At 39.2% G+C, this 13,747-nt stretch overlaps 1 protein-coding gene across 5 annotated transcripts in view; it reads left to right on the plus strand.

Moving 5' to 3' along the window:
• CDK5RAP2 (CDK5 regulatory subunit associated protein 2) overlaps nt 1–13,747 on the plus strand; it is a 71,925-nt gene that overhangs the window by 11,951 nt on the left and 46,227 nt on the right. For all 5 annotated transcript variants that reach the window (XM_032708404.1, XM_032708406.1, XM_032708408.1 and 2 more), the window contains exons 9-14: nt 289–342; nt 762–881; nt 1,442–1,534; nt 3,405–3,623; nt 9,188–9,358; nt 10,096–10,269. In XM_032708404.1, coding sequence (XP_032564295.1) covers nt 289–342; nt 762–881; nt 1,442–1,534; nt 3,405–3,623; nt 9,188–9,358; nt 10,096–10,269 — 831 coding nt within the window. The remainder of the gene's footprint in view (nt 1–288; nt 343–761; nt 882–1,441; nt 1,535–3,404; nt 3,624–9,187; nt 9,359–10,095; nt 10,270–13,747) is intronic.

Below are 13,747 nucleotides of genomic sequence, written 5' to 3' on the forward strand. Positions count from 1 at the left end.
GCAAGTACAGTTGTTCCTGTCTCATGGAAGAACATGTTGTGTGGGGTTTTATTTTCTTTTTTTTTTTCCTTCTTCTTAATTTGGACTGGCTCATACTGTGCCCAGGTAGATTTGTAGACTTCCAGGAAGCAACTGATTCAATATATTCCTGTCAAAATGTGTATATTAAGTTTTCTCTCCATCCCCAAGGTTTTTAAGCTCATTTTGCTTCATTTTAATGCTTAATGAGTTATATTTGTGTTAAGAATGAATTTTTTTGTTCTTATATGAGTTATGTTGTTCTTACAGGCTCTTAGAATGGAGCTTAAAAATGAGAGGAATTCCTTTGGAAAAAAAATTCAGGTAAGTTCTGACTTTGTTTCTATTTCCCTCACTCTGTGCAGTGTGTGTTGGGCTCCCTCTGTTATGCATTCATAGGTACAGACAAGAAAGAGGGCAGAGCAAGTCCTCTGGTAAATTCTCTTTTATGTGACATGACAGGAAGGCTGCTCCTTTTTTTTTTTTGAACCAATTTTCAGTGGAGCTGATAAGGCCACTTATCAAATATTGGAGCTGATACTCATGGCCAGCCCATGAGATTAGCTGCCTTCTACTGTATTCCAGGCACAAATTTAAGATGATGACTCTCATTTTGGGACTGTGTTTTATGTTGGTAATCTTAGTAATAAGCTTCAAGAACTCTGAGGGAATGTTCTTATTAATGTGCAGTTACAGTGTCTCTTAGTGGGAAGTTAATGCAACTTTCACGTAATCTAATTTAGTCACTCCAAGAAGAGCTACAAGAGAGAGAAAATGAGCTTGCTGTTGAAAAGAAGAATGGTTTGAAAAGGGACAAAACTATCCAAGGCCTAACTGTTGCCTTAAAAGCAAAGGAAAGAGAGGTATGGTGATTGTGATCTTGCTGGTTTGTGTTGTGTATGTGACAGTCTGATCTCACTTGTAACCATGAGGAGGCTTCTAGTGGGTCCCTGATCACTGCTGTCAGCTCTAAGCTCTTCTGTTTGCCTGGAGTTTGGGCTCTTGGACTGGAGGAGAGAAGAAAAAAGATACTTAACTGATACTTTCTCCCCTAAGAACTTAAAAGAAAAATGTTTTCGCTTACACACTGATTTTTATCAGCTCAGAGCACCACTTACAGGGTATGAGGAGTATTTTATTTGTTGAGTAAGTGGAGCTGTCAAAGGCAGCTAAAACAGGAGAGGTCAAGCTGAAATTCAGAATGTGTGGAAGAATGGGAAATACTTAACTTGAGTGATAGGCAGTCTAGTGAGTGTTGTATAAGAACAAGTATTTCTTTATATAAGATTTATTATGATGTGTTTGGTGGTTTTGTTCTTGGAAGTGTTTAGTGTAACTGGATGAATGGATAATGAGGTGGGATGGTGATTACTGAGTGGCCATCCCTTGGAAATAACTATTTCTACATTCCTTTTACTTAAAGAATGAGGAGCTTGGTTCTGAAATAGAAGAGTTAAATGCTTCATTGGCTAAGGCAAGAGAGGCAACTCACAAGGCACATGTACAAAAATTCAAGGTAAGGACAAACAATTTAATGTGGCTTCCCCATCCCTGCTCTTCCCTCCTCTGTAATTCCACACAGTGGGTAGTGCTTTGTGTCTTTGAAAGCAGAGAAATGGAAATTCATTTAAATGTTGTTTAAAATGTTTGATTTTTTTTTGTTTTTTTTTTACCTTGAAAAAAAAATTCCCAAATCAAATCACTGGAAAAATGGAATGTTAAAATGTGAGGTTACTTATCTTGTTTCTTGATATTTTTTTCTTCAGTAAAAACTGAGAAACATTAAGGGAGAAATGCATAAAAGCAAAAGAAGTTAAAAACAAAGACACAGATAGTTGTGGAGCTGAGATGATCTTGAGGGTTTTTTTTTTTGACCTGTTTTATTTTCTCTTCCAAAAGTATGGTACCAGCACAGGCTTCTTGTTAGCAGACTGGATATGAGACACTTGTTTGGATTTATTAATATAATAAATAAATAAAATAGTGGAATATTGTTTGTGAAATGTGATTTAGTAATGCTTTCCTGTGTGTGGTGCAGGAGGGACTTTGTGATGATAATTTCTGCATTGTAAAGGTCTTAAAATGTAAAATAAGAATTAGATATTAAAATAGGGGAGAAAATAAGAATTAGATATTAAAATAGACAATGAAATGTTTCTTGTAAGGTTTTCAAACTCATCTAAAGTTTGATAAAACTGACACTGCTTAGAGGCAGTGCTGCATCCTCCCTTGTGCTGTTTGTTCATCCACCTGGTTTCAGCCCAGCAGGGATGGCAGAGGTGGATTCAGCTGCCTCTGAGGTGCCCCCACTACAGCCTTTGTGACTGACTGTTATTCCAGAGTCTAATGGAGTAGTAAGGTTTAGTTCTCTAAGAGAACTAAACTCCTTTTCTTCAAAAGCCTTTTAGTTCCCTTAGGCCCATGTTTTAATTGTGCTCTACTGAGAAAAGTTTATCATGTTTCTTTTTGGGGTCATTTTGGCCTGTAAGTGACTCTATAGCTTATGTTTGCTTTTTCATACCTGTTTTGAAATATGACTCTGAATTTTATCTATTTCATTTTTGAGACCTTGTTGTTGATTTTTTTTTTTTTTTTAAATTTCTAAGCTTATAAAGTGTGTGGCTAATCCCTCCTGCCCACAGAATCCACATGGCATGGTGGGTGACAGAGCCAGCCCTTCTCCTCAATACTCTGCTCCTTAGCTACAAACTTGAGTTGAAGGCAGTTCTCTGTGAGTAGACTGTGCTGCACAGCCCCACTACTCCTGTCAGCTTCAAAGCCACTTGTAACAGTGTGTGGTGGGGAAGAACACAAATCAGACTTGCTGTTTTATATTAAAAGTCAGGCTTCTGCCCAGGGCAGTGGTGGAGTCACCGTCCCTGGAAGGGTTCAGAAAACACGTGGATCTGGCACTTGAGGACATGAATTAGTGGTGGACACGGTGGTGGTGCTGGGTGGGTGGTTGGACTCCATGATCTTAAAGATTGTTTCCAATCTTAATAATTCTATGAAAGTCTTGGTAGCTACCTGCCCTAGGCCAGATTCAAACTGCCCCAAAAGCAGAGCTTTATGCAGTTAAAGCTTTGAGAAGTAATAATACAACTATGGCCTGGTTTGCACCTCCTTTTGCATGTCAACCTTTATCTCATTCTTTGTTATCTCAGACTTTGTTATCCTGCACTGGATGTCATGGAAGGTTGTGTAACTTTAGCAGGGAAAATTATCAGTGTAACACTTTCCCTGTTTTGTCATTTCACTGGTTTTTTGCACCCCAATTCTGAAGTCGTGCGAAGAGGGGCAGGGGAGGGCGTTTGGATGCAGCAGGAATAAAGAACTCCAGACTCTAGAAACACCTTCTAGAGCCTGAATGCTGCTTTATGTTTCAGGGTGCTGCAGATTATCAAGCTCTCCTGATGGAGAAGGAAACCCTGCTGGCAGAACTTCGTTCAGAAAACCTCACCAAGGACGCTGAGAATCGCAGACTACAGAGGATAATTAAAGTGACCGGTCAAGAGCTGAGTGATTTGAATCAGGAAAGAGAGAAAATGGAGAAGGAGCTGGATGAGGCACAGCTACAGAAGAGTAGAAGTGACAAAACCATTAATGTTATTATCATTTTTTTTGTTTTATTTCATAACGTTTAATTCAGCACTTTAGCAGGTCCTTTTCTCACAAAGTTAGGTTCTTAATGTAAATAGCTTTTGGTAAGGTAAATGCCTAACACTGCTTAATGCCTGTGTTTGAAAGAATGTAGCTAAGAAGACTGAGGAAAATTCTACACAGAAGAATATATTAAAATAAATACAGTTTTTATAGTTAGGTCCTAGGGAAAAACATTAGCCTTTAGAAGTGGTAAATTATTACTGTTGGTTTCAGTTTTCTGATGAGAGGATCTGAACATGCATGACAGTGTATGTTTTATATTTCTGCTGTATTTGTCTTGTTATATGTCTGTAGATTATCCTAAATTACACTACTTAAACTTTCTTCTAAACTCTAACACAGCCCAGGAGGAAGCAGCCAGTTGTTGTGACCTCAAGCCAAACCTCAGCCTGCTTTCTGCTCTCCCAGCAGGGTCACTGTACAGACTGTATATTTAATAACTTCTGCTTGTAAAAGACCCAAAGCACAGGATTAATTGATGACAATTTAACATTAAAATGATGTGCTGCTCATTAATTTTACTGCTTGATATTCTGCAGAGGGTTTTTACCTTGCTCTAGGTGTTCAGACAAGCACTTCTACTTCCAGCTCTCAGAGCTGATGCAACAAAGTGAATGATCAGGTTTCTTCTTTTCTTCCTTTGAAAAAAGGATGCACCCTGTGCTGAAGGGATTGACATAAAACATGCTTCTCACCTCTATGGTTTGTCATGTGGATTTTGCTAAATTCTTCCCACTGTTGCTTCCATCAGGGCAGCATTTGCATAACAAGCAGAGTCCCTCCTGCATCCAGAGTCTGCTCCTCCTCAGTCAGGGATTAGTCTCCTGCTATATTAAATTACAGAAAAGATTAAATGAGCCTGTCCTTATTCGGTGGCTGTTTTGGTTCCATTATTAAATAAGGACCTTAATAAAGCAGGGAGACGTGAAAATTGCAGCTCCTGCACTATCCCTTGAAACCAGCAGAGGGGTCTCTTTACCTACAAACCAATTAAGTTCTTCTCCCCCCTCCCCCCCCCCAATTTAACGCATTTTTGTTTGATTGTCAACTGTGGTTTGGCTGCCGTCACAAAGTCTCTATCTTTGGTGTGCTTTGAAATTTCTTCAGGGTGTTGAGGTTAAGGAGAGCGAGAACAGATCGCTCCTGTCAGTGAAACAGCCACAAAGAGCATTTTATTGATTTGAAGTATTTTATATTTAACTGTCTTCTCTATTCAGAATTTTTTTTTTTCATCTTTCAGGGGAGCTAGAATATAAGTGTATAGGAGAGACAGGAAAAATAGGACTGAGTAAGGAGTTGCCAGGGGATTCAAAGTTGCTTGGATTACAGAAGCCCTATTTGACTCCATTATGTCCAAGTTTTTCATGTAAATGACTGGCTCCTTGGGGAGAAGCATTCCTGCCAAAAGATGAGCAGTCTTATAAAAATTATATCCCTAACCTATTTCGTAGTCCTTGCAGAACAGCTGCTTCCATTTCAGAGCTGTGAGTACATTGGGATATAACCACATTGCCTGTGAAGTGTAGCCCATTAAGTAGTAGATATGTGGGAGTAAAAAAATATGCTGCGAGATTTTGCTCTTTGACAAACAGGAAACTGCTTCAGTGATGTGATGCAAACTTTTTATGAGACAGCCTTAAAAATTCAGTTCTATTTATGCTCCAAGATACCTATTTATCAGTGTTTCTATTTTGTTAGAATAAAGCCAGCAAGAAAGTGTATAAACTGTAGAAAAGGCCCTCAACATTTGTAATGAACTGCTGTCCTGGCTCTTCACTCTCTCACAGGGAAATTTTCAATGACTTTCTGTGTACTGTAATTGGGCTAAAGCAAATTTTTGCATATGTCCATTAAAAAGAAAAACAACAAAATGCAAAAAACACCACAAGCAACAAACCCTAAAAAAAAAATTGAGGTCTAGAAAATGTCCTTTTCCCTGTTGTAAACCATGTTTGTCTGGACATGAATTGGGCATTACTGTCCTGGAAGGGAAAGGGGTGAAACTAAATCAATTAAGACTATTACATGTGGGCTGATCATCCAAATCACAGACTCTGTCCAGTATTAGGAGTCTTCTGGAATAAAGGGCTTAGATGTCCTTGAACCATGTTCCTGCCTCAGGGTGGGCAACTTTAAAGGCCTCTGAAAGAGCTTTTAAAAGCTCTCAGTTCTGTACTTTCCAAAAGCTGCTGTTAAGCAGCACTTTGAGCATCACCACTGAGATGCAGTTAAAAGTATCAATTTAAGCTCTTTGAAACAAGGAAGTTTGAGCTATATTCTTATATGCTATTGATGAGGAATAAACATCAACTCATCCTTTTTGTTGCTTGTGCCTACCATGTTACTGTGCCTCTAGCAGGGATTCAGTCCTCCTTCATCGAGGAGTTTGTTCGAATTTACATGATTAAACACCTCACGTATCCATTCTCTCTCCAGGCCTAAATGTAGACAATTAGAGTGTATTTACTAGATATTCATATTTGATCAGTTGGTTGGGGAAATGCAGAATAACTCATTAGGCAGAATTTATTATTTAGCCTTCCTACCTGTAGTTTAGCCTGAGAGGGAAGTTTTGGAGCTTCGCGACTTAATTATTCACCAAACTGGATTTCATCTGACAAGGAGGGGGAGGCATCTGCTCCAGTGTTCTATATTACAGTGTTTCACATTCATTTTTCTTAGTTCAGCTATCATTAATCATGGGAAAGTCTCTGGGGAAAAAGGTTGGCAGGGGGAATTGGGAAGTTTGTGCTCCGAGAGCCGTAGGTACTATATTATCCTTGCAACTCAATGTATGGAAACCAATAGATTTTCTCCCAGCCAATCTGAGTGGTCAATGAGTTCAGACAACCTGCTACAGTGATGGATAGCTTGGTGTGTTACAGAATTCCAGCTTATGTAAAGGAGATCATTTTCAGTCTCACCTCTAGCTTGTTTGGGGAAGGATTTAGGGAACTCTGGGGGCAGAAATACTTGAGGCAAAGTTACCTGCACATTGCAAATCTCTCACAGGCTGCTTTGGTTTTTCCACAATTGCATCCATTGTCAGTCCAGTTCTTTCCATAAACCTGGATATAACAGAGTGCTTTTAAGGCAGAAACCTGGTTTCTGCACCTGACAAGTTGTACACCAAGAGGACTGAGATTAGATAATAGGGGTGGTGTTGCAGCAGCATCTCTTCTGTCTCTGCATGTCTGTCACCTTCCTAAAGCTGTTCATGGTTTTTATAAAGAGAAGAATACTCAGGGTGTTGGTCACCTAAGTCACAGGACAGCTCAAAAGTGTTCCTTTGGGGTTTAGTTACAGGTGGTTTATTCACTTAAAGCCTCTCAGTGATTTATTAGTGTGAAAACAACATTAAAAAAAACCCTCAAGGAGTGAACTTTGCAGTGCAGGGAAAGTCATAACACTGCTGTTGATCCTTTGCTTCCAATTCCCATGCTGGGAATGGAAAATCAGGCTTAATTTGACCCACTTGAAGAGCTCCATAACTTGAAGCCATAAGCTTTTGCAGTTATCAGGCCTTACACTACTTCCCACTGCAGTTTGTATTTATAGGTAGTTAGGAAAAAATAGCAACATTTTCGAGAGTTTGTTTGCATAGACAACACTTGGACCTGATTCTGCAACTCTTCATTTTTCTTAGTCAAGCAAGTAGTTCTTTTTGGTCCTGAAAAAAATAACTTTATTAGTTTGCAGAACTGAAAGTCTAGTTTTAATGATTCTTTGAATAACATCTGAGGGGGTTTTGGGAGCTGTTAGGGGTTTCTTAGCTCAATCCTGGTGAGGAAGCTAAAATGAAGCAAGTAAACCAAAAGGCCTTGTAAATGACAATTTGCATTTACTGTGCAAAATAAACAGAAGTAAAACACTGCAGTAATAAAATGATGTTAAGGATTTGATGTGAACCTGCATGAAGTGAGGTAATTAAGTCAAGAAAAGGACATAAAACAGTTTGTAAAGAGATTGCAGTTAAAGTGTCACTAGTGCTGTTTCTTTGAACTTAGAATAAGAAACAACTATTAAATTTTAAATCCCAGTGGAGGTAAATTTAAGGTTTATAGGTGACTGCCATATGTGCAAACTATTTGAAGGGCTTATGGTACTTCACAAATGGGGCCTTTTGAGGAATAAATAGAAAACATTTATTTTAAGATGTAGTCTGTATTACCTGGTTCTTTGGGTCTGAACAGAAGTTTAGATAGTATAAAGTCTTCTGTAAGTTTTAATTGTTTAATTTTAGGCAACAGCTCCTTTGTTACAAGTTTCTACTTCTCTTTTTCTGCACAATCTGTGCAGTAGATGCAGAGGAACAGTTTATAAAGTGAAGCTTATGTCTGTGCAACCTCTGTCTCCTTCAACTGGGTGTTGAAACTTCCACCAAATCAGGAAAAAATTGGAAGTGACACAAAGAGTGGGAGAGAAACCACACTATGGATTTTTCTATTGCCTTGTGCTCTTGATATTTTCCACTCAGTAACTGGGAGCTGACTGTTAATTCCATGCTAATAATCTCATATATTTACATAGATTTAGGTTTTTTCCTGGTTTGTGGCAAAGTGTAAGGAATAGGAATTGTTTGATGTTGTTTCTTGGAACCCGAGGCTTTATCAGGTGATCAGACTTTGGAACCCCACAGAGAGCTGTGTTATCAGGTGGAGTGGGACAGGATCTGCAGGGATGCAGAGGAAGGAGCTGGGATTGTGGTGTAACCTGCAAGCCAGGAGATGCTGCTCTTTGCATTGCACTGTTCCAGTTTGGTCCTACAGACCTCTGAGTCCTTTGGACTTGCCACTGCATCAGGCTGTTGAAAGAGGCTGTTTCTATGGTTTAGAATGGACAAGAAACACACGTTTCTGATGGGGAGATAATGCAGCTAATCCCAGAGCTGCAGAAAGTAATTAACAGAGCCACAATCAAGATCAAGTTCTGTTCACCCCTTCTGATCACGAGACTGACCCGACTGGTCGCTTCAAGTTTGTGCTCTTGTCGAAAGAAAAAAGTTTGAACGTTTCTGACCTTTCGTTTGATGCAAAAGTAACCAGTAATACAGTGTTAGTGCAACAATTTTCATGGTGTGATGAGAAAAAGGAGCAAATGACAAACTGAATCACCCGTAACCAATTTTCTCCTGTTTCTAGCAAGGGAGTGAATTGACTCGGGAGTGAGTGTTGGTTCTGACAGCGACAACATCCATGTGTGTAATATTCCCCCCAGCCTTGCAGTCCAGTCATTTGGTATGAAAAGCATTTAAACAACACCAAGCCACCTAGATTTTTAGAAGAAAATACTGACATCTCTTCCAAAAGTTTCCTTTCTTTAGTTGTGTTCACTGATGCCAACAGAAAGAAAGTGGCTTCAGTACGTTTTCCAGGCTATCCAGTGATATGGGTAATTTAAAGCAATGGAAAGCTAAAATAATAACATGGGTTGTTAGCCTAGAAACATTTTTTAAAGTTGATTTGCTACATATTCAGTTTCTTTTTTTTTTTTTTTTTTCCGGTAGGACCTTAGAAATCAACTAGAGAAATTACATGGTGAAATGACTGAGAAAGAAAAGGCAGTTGAACACCATTACAATATTCTTTTGAGTGAAAGCAATCAGAAGCTGCAGAGCCAAGAGCTCGTTATCAAGCGGCTGACAGACAGTGTCAATCACAAGGATCTGCTGCTTGAGGTAGGTAGACTGACTTTGAAATGAAAAATGGAAAGTTATCATTTGATTTTGTGTGAGGAGTTATTACAAAATCGCATTTGTATTTGGAGTTACTGTTGATTTTGCTGATAATCCTTCAGGTTTTGTAATGCTTTATTTGCAGAACAGACATGTAATTATAGAGTGTGTGGCATTCAGCAGGATTTCTTAGGGTTTTTTGAAGTGTGTGGACAGAGAAAGAAGGAAACTTTGCTAATGCTTATGTAGAATTTTCACTGTTGTGGTAAAAGCTCTGAAGTGCCTGTGATTTTCAGTTTATTGTGCAGAAACTGGAAGCTGAGGAATAGGTAGAGATACTGAAATATTTTATCTTCCCTTTTTGAAGCCCAAATGACCTATGTGAGAAGGCTCCTATCTGAATGGTAATGGACCCTGCTCAGTTTTTTTACTGGAGATATAACACTGAAAAGTACTGATGGTGTTCAGCCTGCAATACAAAAACTTAAGGTTGCTCTGCACCTGGAGACCAAGGTGCATGCCTTGACTTATTTATTAATACTTAAAAGGTTGAATAACTGGTCAAAGCTTCTGTGTGTCCTTCTTTGCTTCTAATATCTTAAATTTTGCTCTTTTTGCAAGGTGTGTAAATAACATGTGCCAAGTAATCCTTGGATATTCTCCTGAATTTTGTTTTGCTATTTTGCAATTTAAAACTGGAGTGAATTTTGTAAAAGTGTCTCATGGCTTTCTTTTGTTAGAAACTGGATGGAACAGTTAAAGAAAAGGATGCAGAATTGCAGGAGCTCCTGAATAAGTACAAGAACCTTCTAAGAGCTAATGAAGAACTTGAGCTGAAAAATGAGGGCCTAGTAAAGGAAAAATGTGCTGTACAGTCTCAACAGTCAATTATCAAGATAGCCAGAGAGTTAGAGGTGAGTTTTTCATAACTGATCGTTTGCAGATAAATACCTTGACTTCAAATTGAAGAGAATTTTGCCTTTGACTTCCAAGCTGTGGACTCATGTATGTTGTAATTCACCAATATTGTACTCTGATGAGCTCATATGGCATCATTAAGCTCTGTACTCTTAGAAAGCAAGTTGAAGGTTTTCCTACCATAAAGAGGTAGAGTTTTTTGGTGGTTAGGGCAGACATATTTCCCTGAGTGAGAGGGTATCTGTGTTTCTGAAGAGAGCTGCAGAGGAAGGTTTGTGTACTTCTGATAGATAAGAGGGAAGATTGCACAGAGCCAGTGACCAAAGGAGATAAATGGAGTGTGAGGAAAAATACAGCAGTGAAAATATGTCTAGGGCAAGAAGAAAACTGCTTTAAAGCAAAGAAGAAAGGCAATGGTGCAGTAATATATATATATATGTATTTATATGCCCATTTTATTTAATGCCGTAAAATGAATAAAGTTGTTAGTAACTGAAATCAGAGCTCAAAATTAAAAGTCTTAAAATGTAGAGTTAGTTCCTTCTCCCTTCACTTCTGTACAAGCAAAAAAAAAGTCAGGTACTGTTAAATTTTTGAATCACTTGCTGACTCCATCAGTGCATTATTATGTGCAGATTATTGAACAAATACGCTCCTTTTGAGGTTACATTTCTTATCTTTCTTGTGTTGTTTGCAACCTGGTTTATGTTAAGATTTCTTGAAGCATCAGACAAGGTAAAAAGAATTAGACTAGTACATTATAATGGTGGAGAAAGCTTTTTCATTTCTTTAATAATAAATCAGTCATTAATGAGATTTTCTGAAGGGAGCCCAAAACAAAGTGAGCCAATGGCAAAGGAAACATAAGTGCAATATCTTGGGTCACATTCTGAATCATGAAATGTTTGATGTGATGGGCACTGTTATTAAATGTGGTAGAGACAAGCACATGTTGAGTCATGGATTATAGGAGAAGCTCAGAGTAAGGAGCTGCAGCCCTGTTTGCCCAGGTACCAGTGAGGGCATATCCAGTGTATGTGAATGTACAGGCAGGAAATAGAGTCTGGGAAAGGTTGAGCAGAAATTCAACCTCTGTAAAACAAACTGCAGTGCATGCACGTAACTTCTGTCACAAAGGGACCTAAAAGTGATGGAAAATCATACAGAATTAATGAAAATCAAACAGTAACTCCCCTCTGTACACCTCACTTTCAGTTCAGGTGTATAAGCAGGGGTGAGAGCAGTGGTAGGTGAAGCTGTGCATGGCAATCACCCAGACCCACCTTCTAATCACAGCCCATTCTCTGCTGCTGGTTCACTCGGTGGCTGTGAACAATAGCTAATCACGGCCCATTGTCCCCTCAGCTCAACCCCAGTGTCACGTATCTCCTGTAAGAACCCACTTTGGCATGTTAATCATCAGTTTTCGGACACGGATTATCCAGAGCTCTGCTCTCATTGGCTGCCTGGGACTCCTGGATGGCTTTTCCCTGCTGCACCAACTCCCAGCAAAGCCACAGCTGGATGGATCCTCCCCACCAGAGGGAACAGAAACCCAGCTCTTCCAGCCTCACTGATCTTTAAAGTTGAAGACACTGATCTGAGAGATGCAGAACTTTATCTCTTTCATCATATCTTTGAACTCTGTTTTAATGCAATGATAAATTTTGAGGCAACCAACATCCAGAGCTCTGCTGGGTGCCTTGGCCAGGGCAGGGAAGATAAATGACAGTTTCTAATATTGGAGTTTGGATTCTTGAGCCTTTGTCATGGGCTAGAGAGTGAACGAGGGAATTGATAATTACAGGGGATTCAGGCAACTGCTGACTCTGGTGTCTGTGAAGTCTCAGAATTAAATGTATTTTCAGCCAAGGAATTTAGAAGTTAGAAGAAATTACCAAATTTTGGTACTGATTGATTGATGGATCAATAAAGAGGTGTAGGTTATGGCTTTCTCTCAGTCATTCATTCTCTAACCTTCAGAGATTTTGAAATGATCCTGAGGATTGTTGGAAGCAAGAGAATATTCAGTGAGGCAACCAGATATTCTTGTGACTTTGCCAATAAGTTATTTATTGTGGAGGTATAAACCTTTTATTTTCATTGCTCACAATCTGAGAAACCTTTAATGAAAATAAGTTATGTTTTCCACCACTGCTGCTTAGCAATAGTATTTCAGACTTAAATATAGACTTTAATGTATTAAATTGCCTCCTTTCATGGGAATATAAATCTTTCACTGCAATATGGTCCTGGATGTCTTACAGCTATCTTCCCTAACACATTTTCCCTCACACCATGTGTCAAGAGGTTTAATGTTTCATTAACTCCCCCAGCATTACAGTCTATTTAAGTTACAGAGCTGCCTTATGTTTTGTGTACCGTCGGGGAGTTGATTGAAATAATTCACTCCTACACGTTATTTAGAAATGACAGTAATAATGTACATAAAAAAAAGAAAAAAAAAAGAAGGAAGTTCATGCTGTACCTTCTCATCCTTATTATTCATGAAAGATTCTGAAAAATCGGGAACACTTCTTCGTGATTTTGCTAACCTTTACCTAGCTGGTCGAATTTAGAATTTAATAATTTGTGTATAGTCTGTGACATTTGGAATTAACGAGCAGCTCCTGCCTCCCGTTACGCAGAGAAAGAGCTGGGAGGGTTTCACGAGCTCGCTGAGGTTTTGGTGCAAATGTAGAACTCCGTGAACACGTGAATTTCTAAAAGGAGCAGGGTGGTGTGTTTAGCAGCGTGGTGTTTTTAGCAGGGTGGTGTGTTTGTTTAGCAGGGTGGTGTGTTTGTTTAGCAGGGTGGTGTGTTTGTTTAGCAGGGTGGTGTGTTTAGCAGGGTGGTGTGTTTGTTTAGCAGGGTGGTGTGTTCAGCAGTGCTTTGTTCAGGCAGCAGTCACAGACCCCGAGCGATCGGTGCCACCCGTTACCTGCTCTGTGCTCCGTAACCCTGCAGAGTGACACTGCTGTGCCACTGCTTCAGGAGGAGCTTTTAATTAGGGTGTGGCTCTCTATGTCTTCAGTAATAATTGCAAGGCTTGTATCAGACATATGGAAGAGTTCACTAGAACTTTTAACAGACTGCGAACCGACTAAATTAAGTCAAAAGATTAATTTTTTTCCTGTCGCTTTTTCTACGTCACTGAGCAGTGTTTGTGACCAAAGTTTTCCAAGTTAAATTGCAGCCTGTGTATTTTACATTTAGTGGCTGTTCTTGAAAGGCTGAGGTTCCAGCACATTGATAAGGCTCCTTAATTTAGGCTGCAAGATGTACTTTTTAACATTTTTTTTTGCATGAGGTTTTATTAATGGCCTCTGGATCACCCACCTCCATCTGTTTGCCTTTGTGTTACTCAGTCAGCAGAAGCTGTTGCTGTGAGCTCCTCCTCTGCTCATCTAGATGATATACTTGATATGAATCTCAGTATTTTTCACTTCAGTACTGAGTAGTATTTAATGTATA

Source organism: Chiroxiphia lanceolata, chromosome 21 (genome assembly GCF_009829145.1).
Source record: "Chiroxiphia lanceolata isolate bChiLan1 chromosome 21, bChiLan1.pri, whole genome shotgun sequence".
Taxonomy (NCBI): Eukaryota; Metazoa; Chordata; class Aves; order Passeriformes; family Pipridae; genus Chiroxiphia; species Chiroxiphia lanceolata.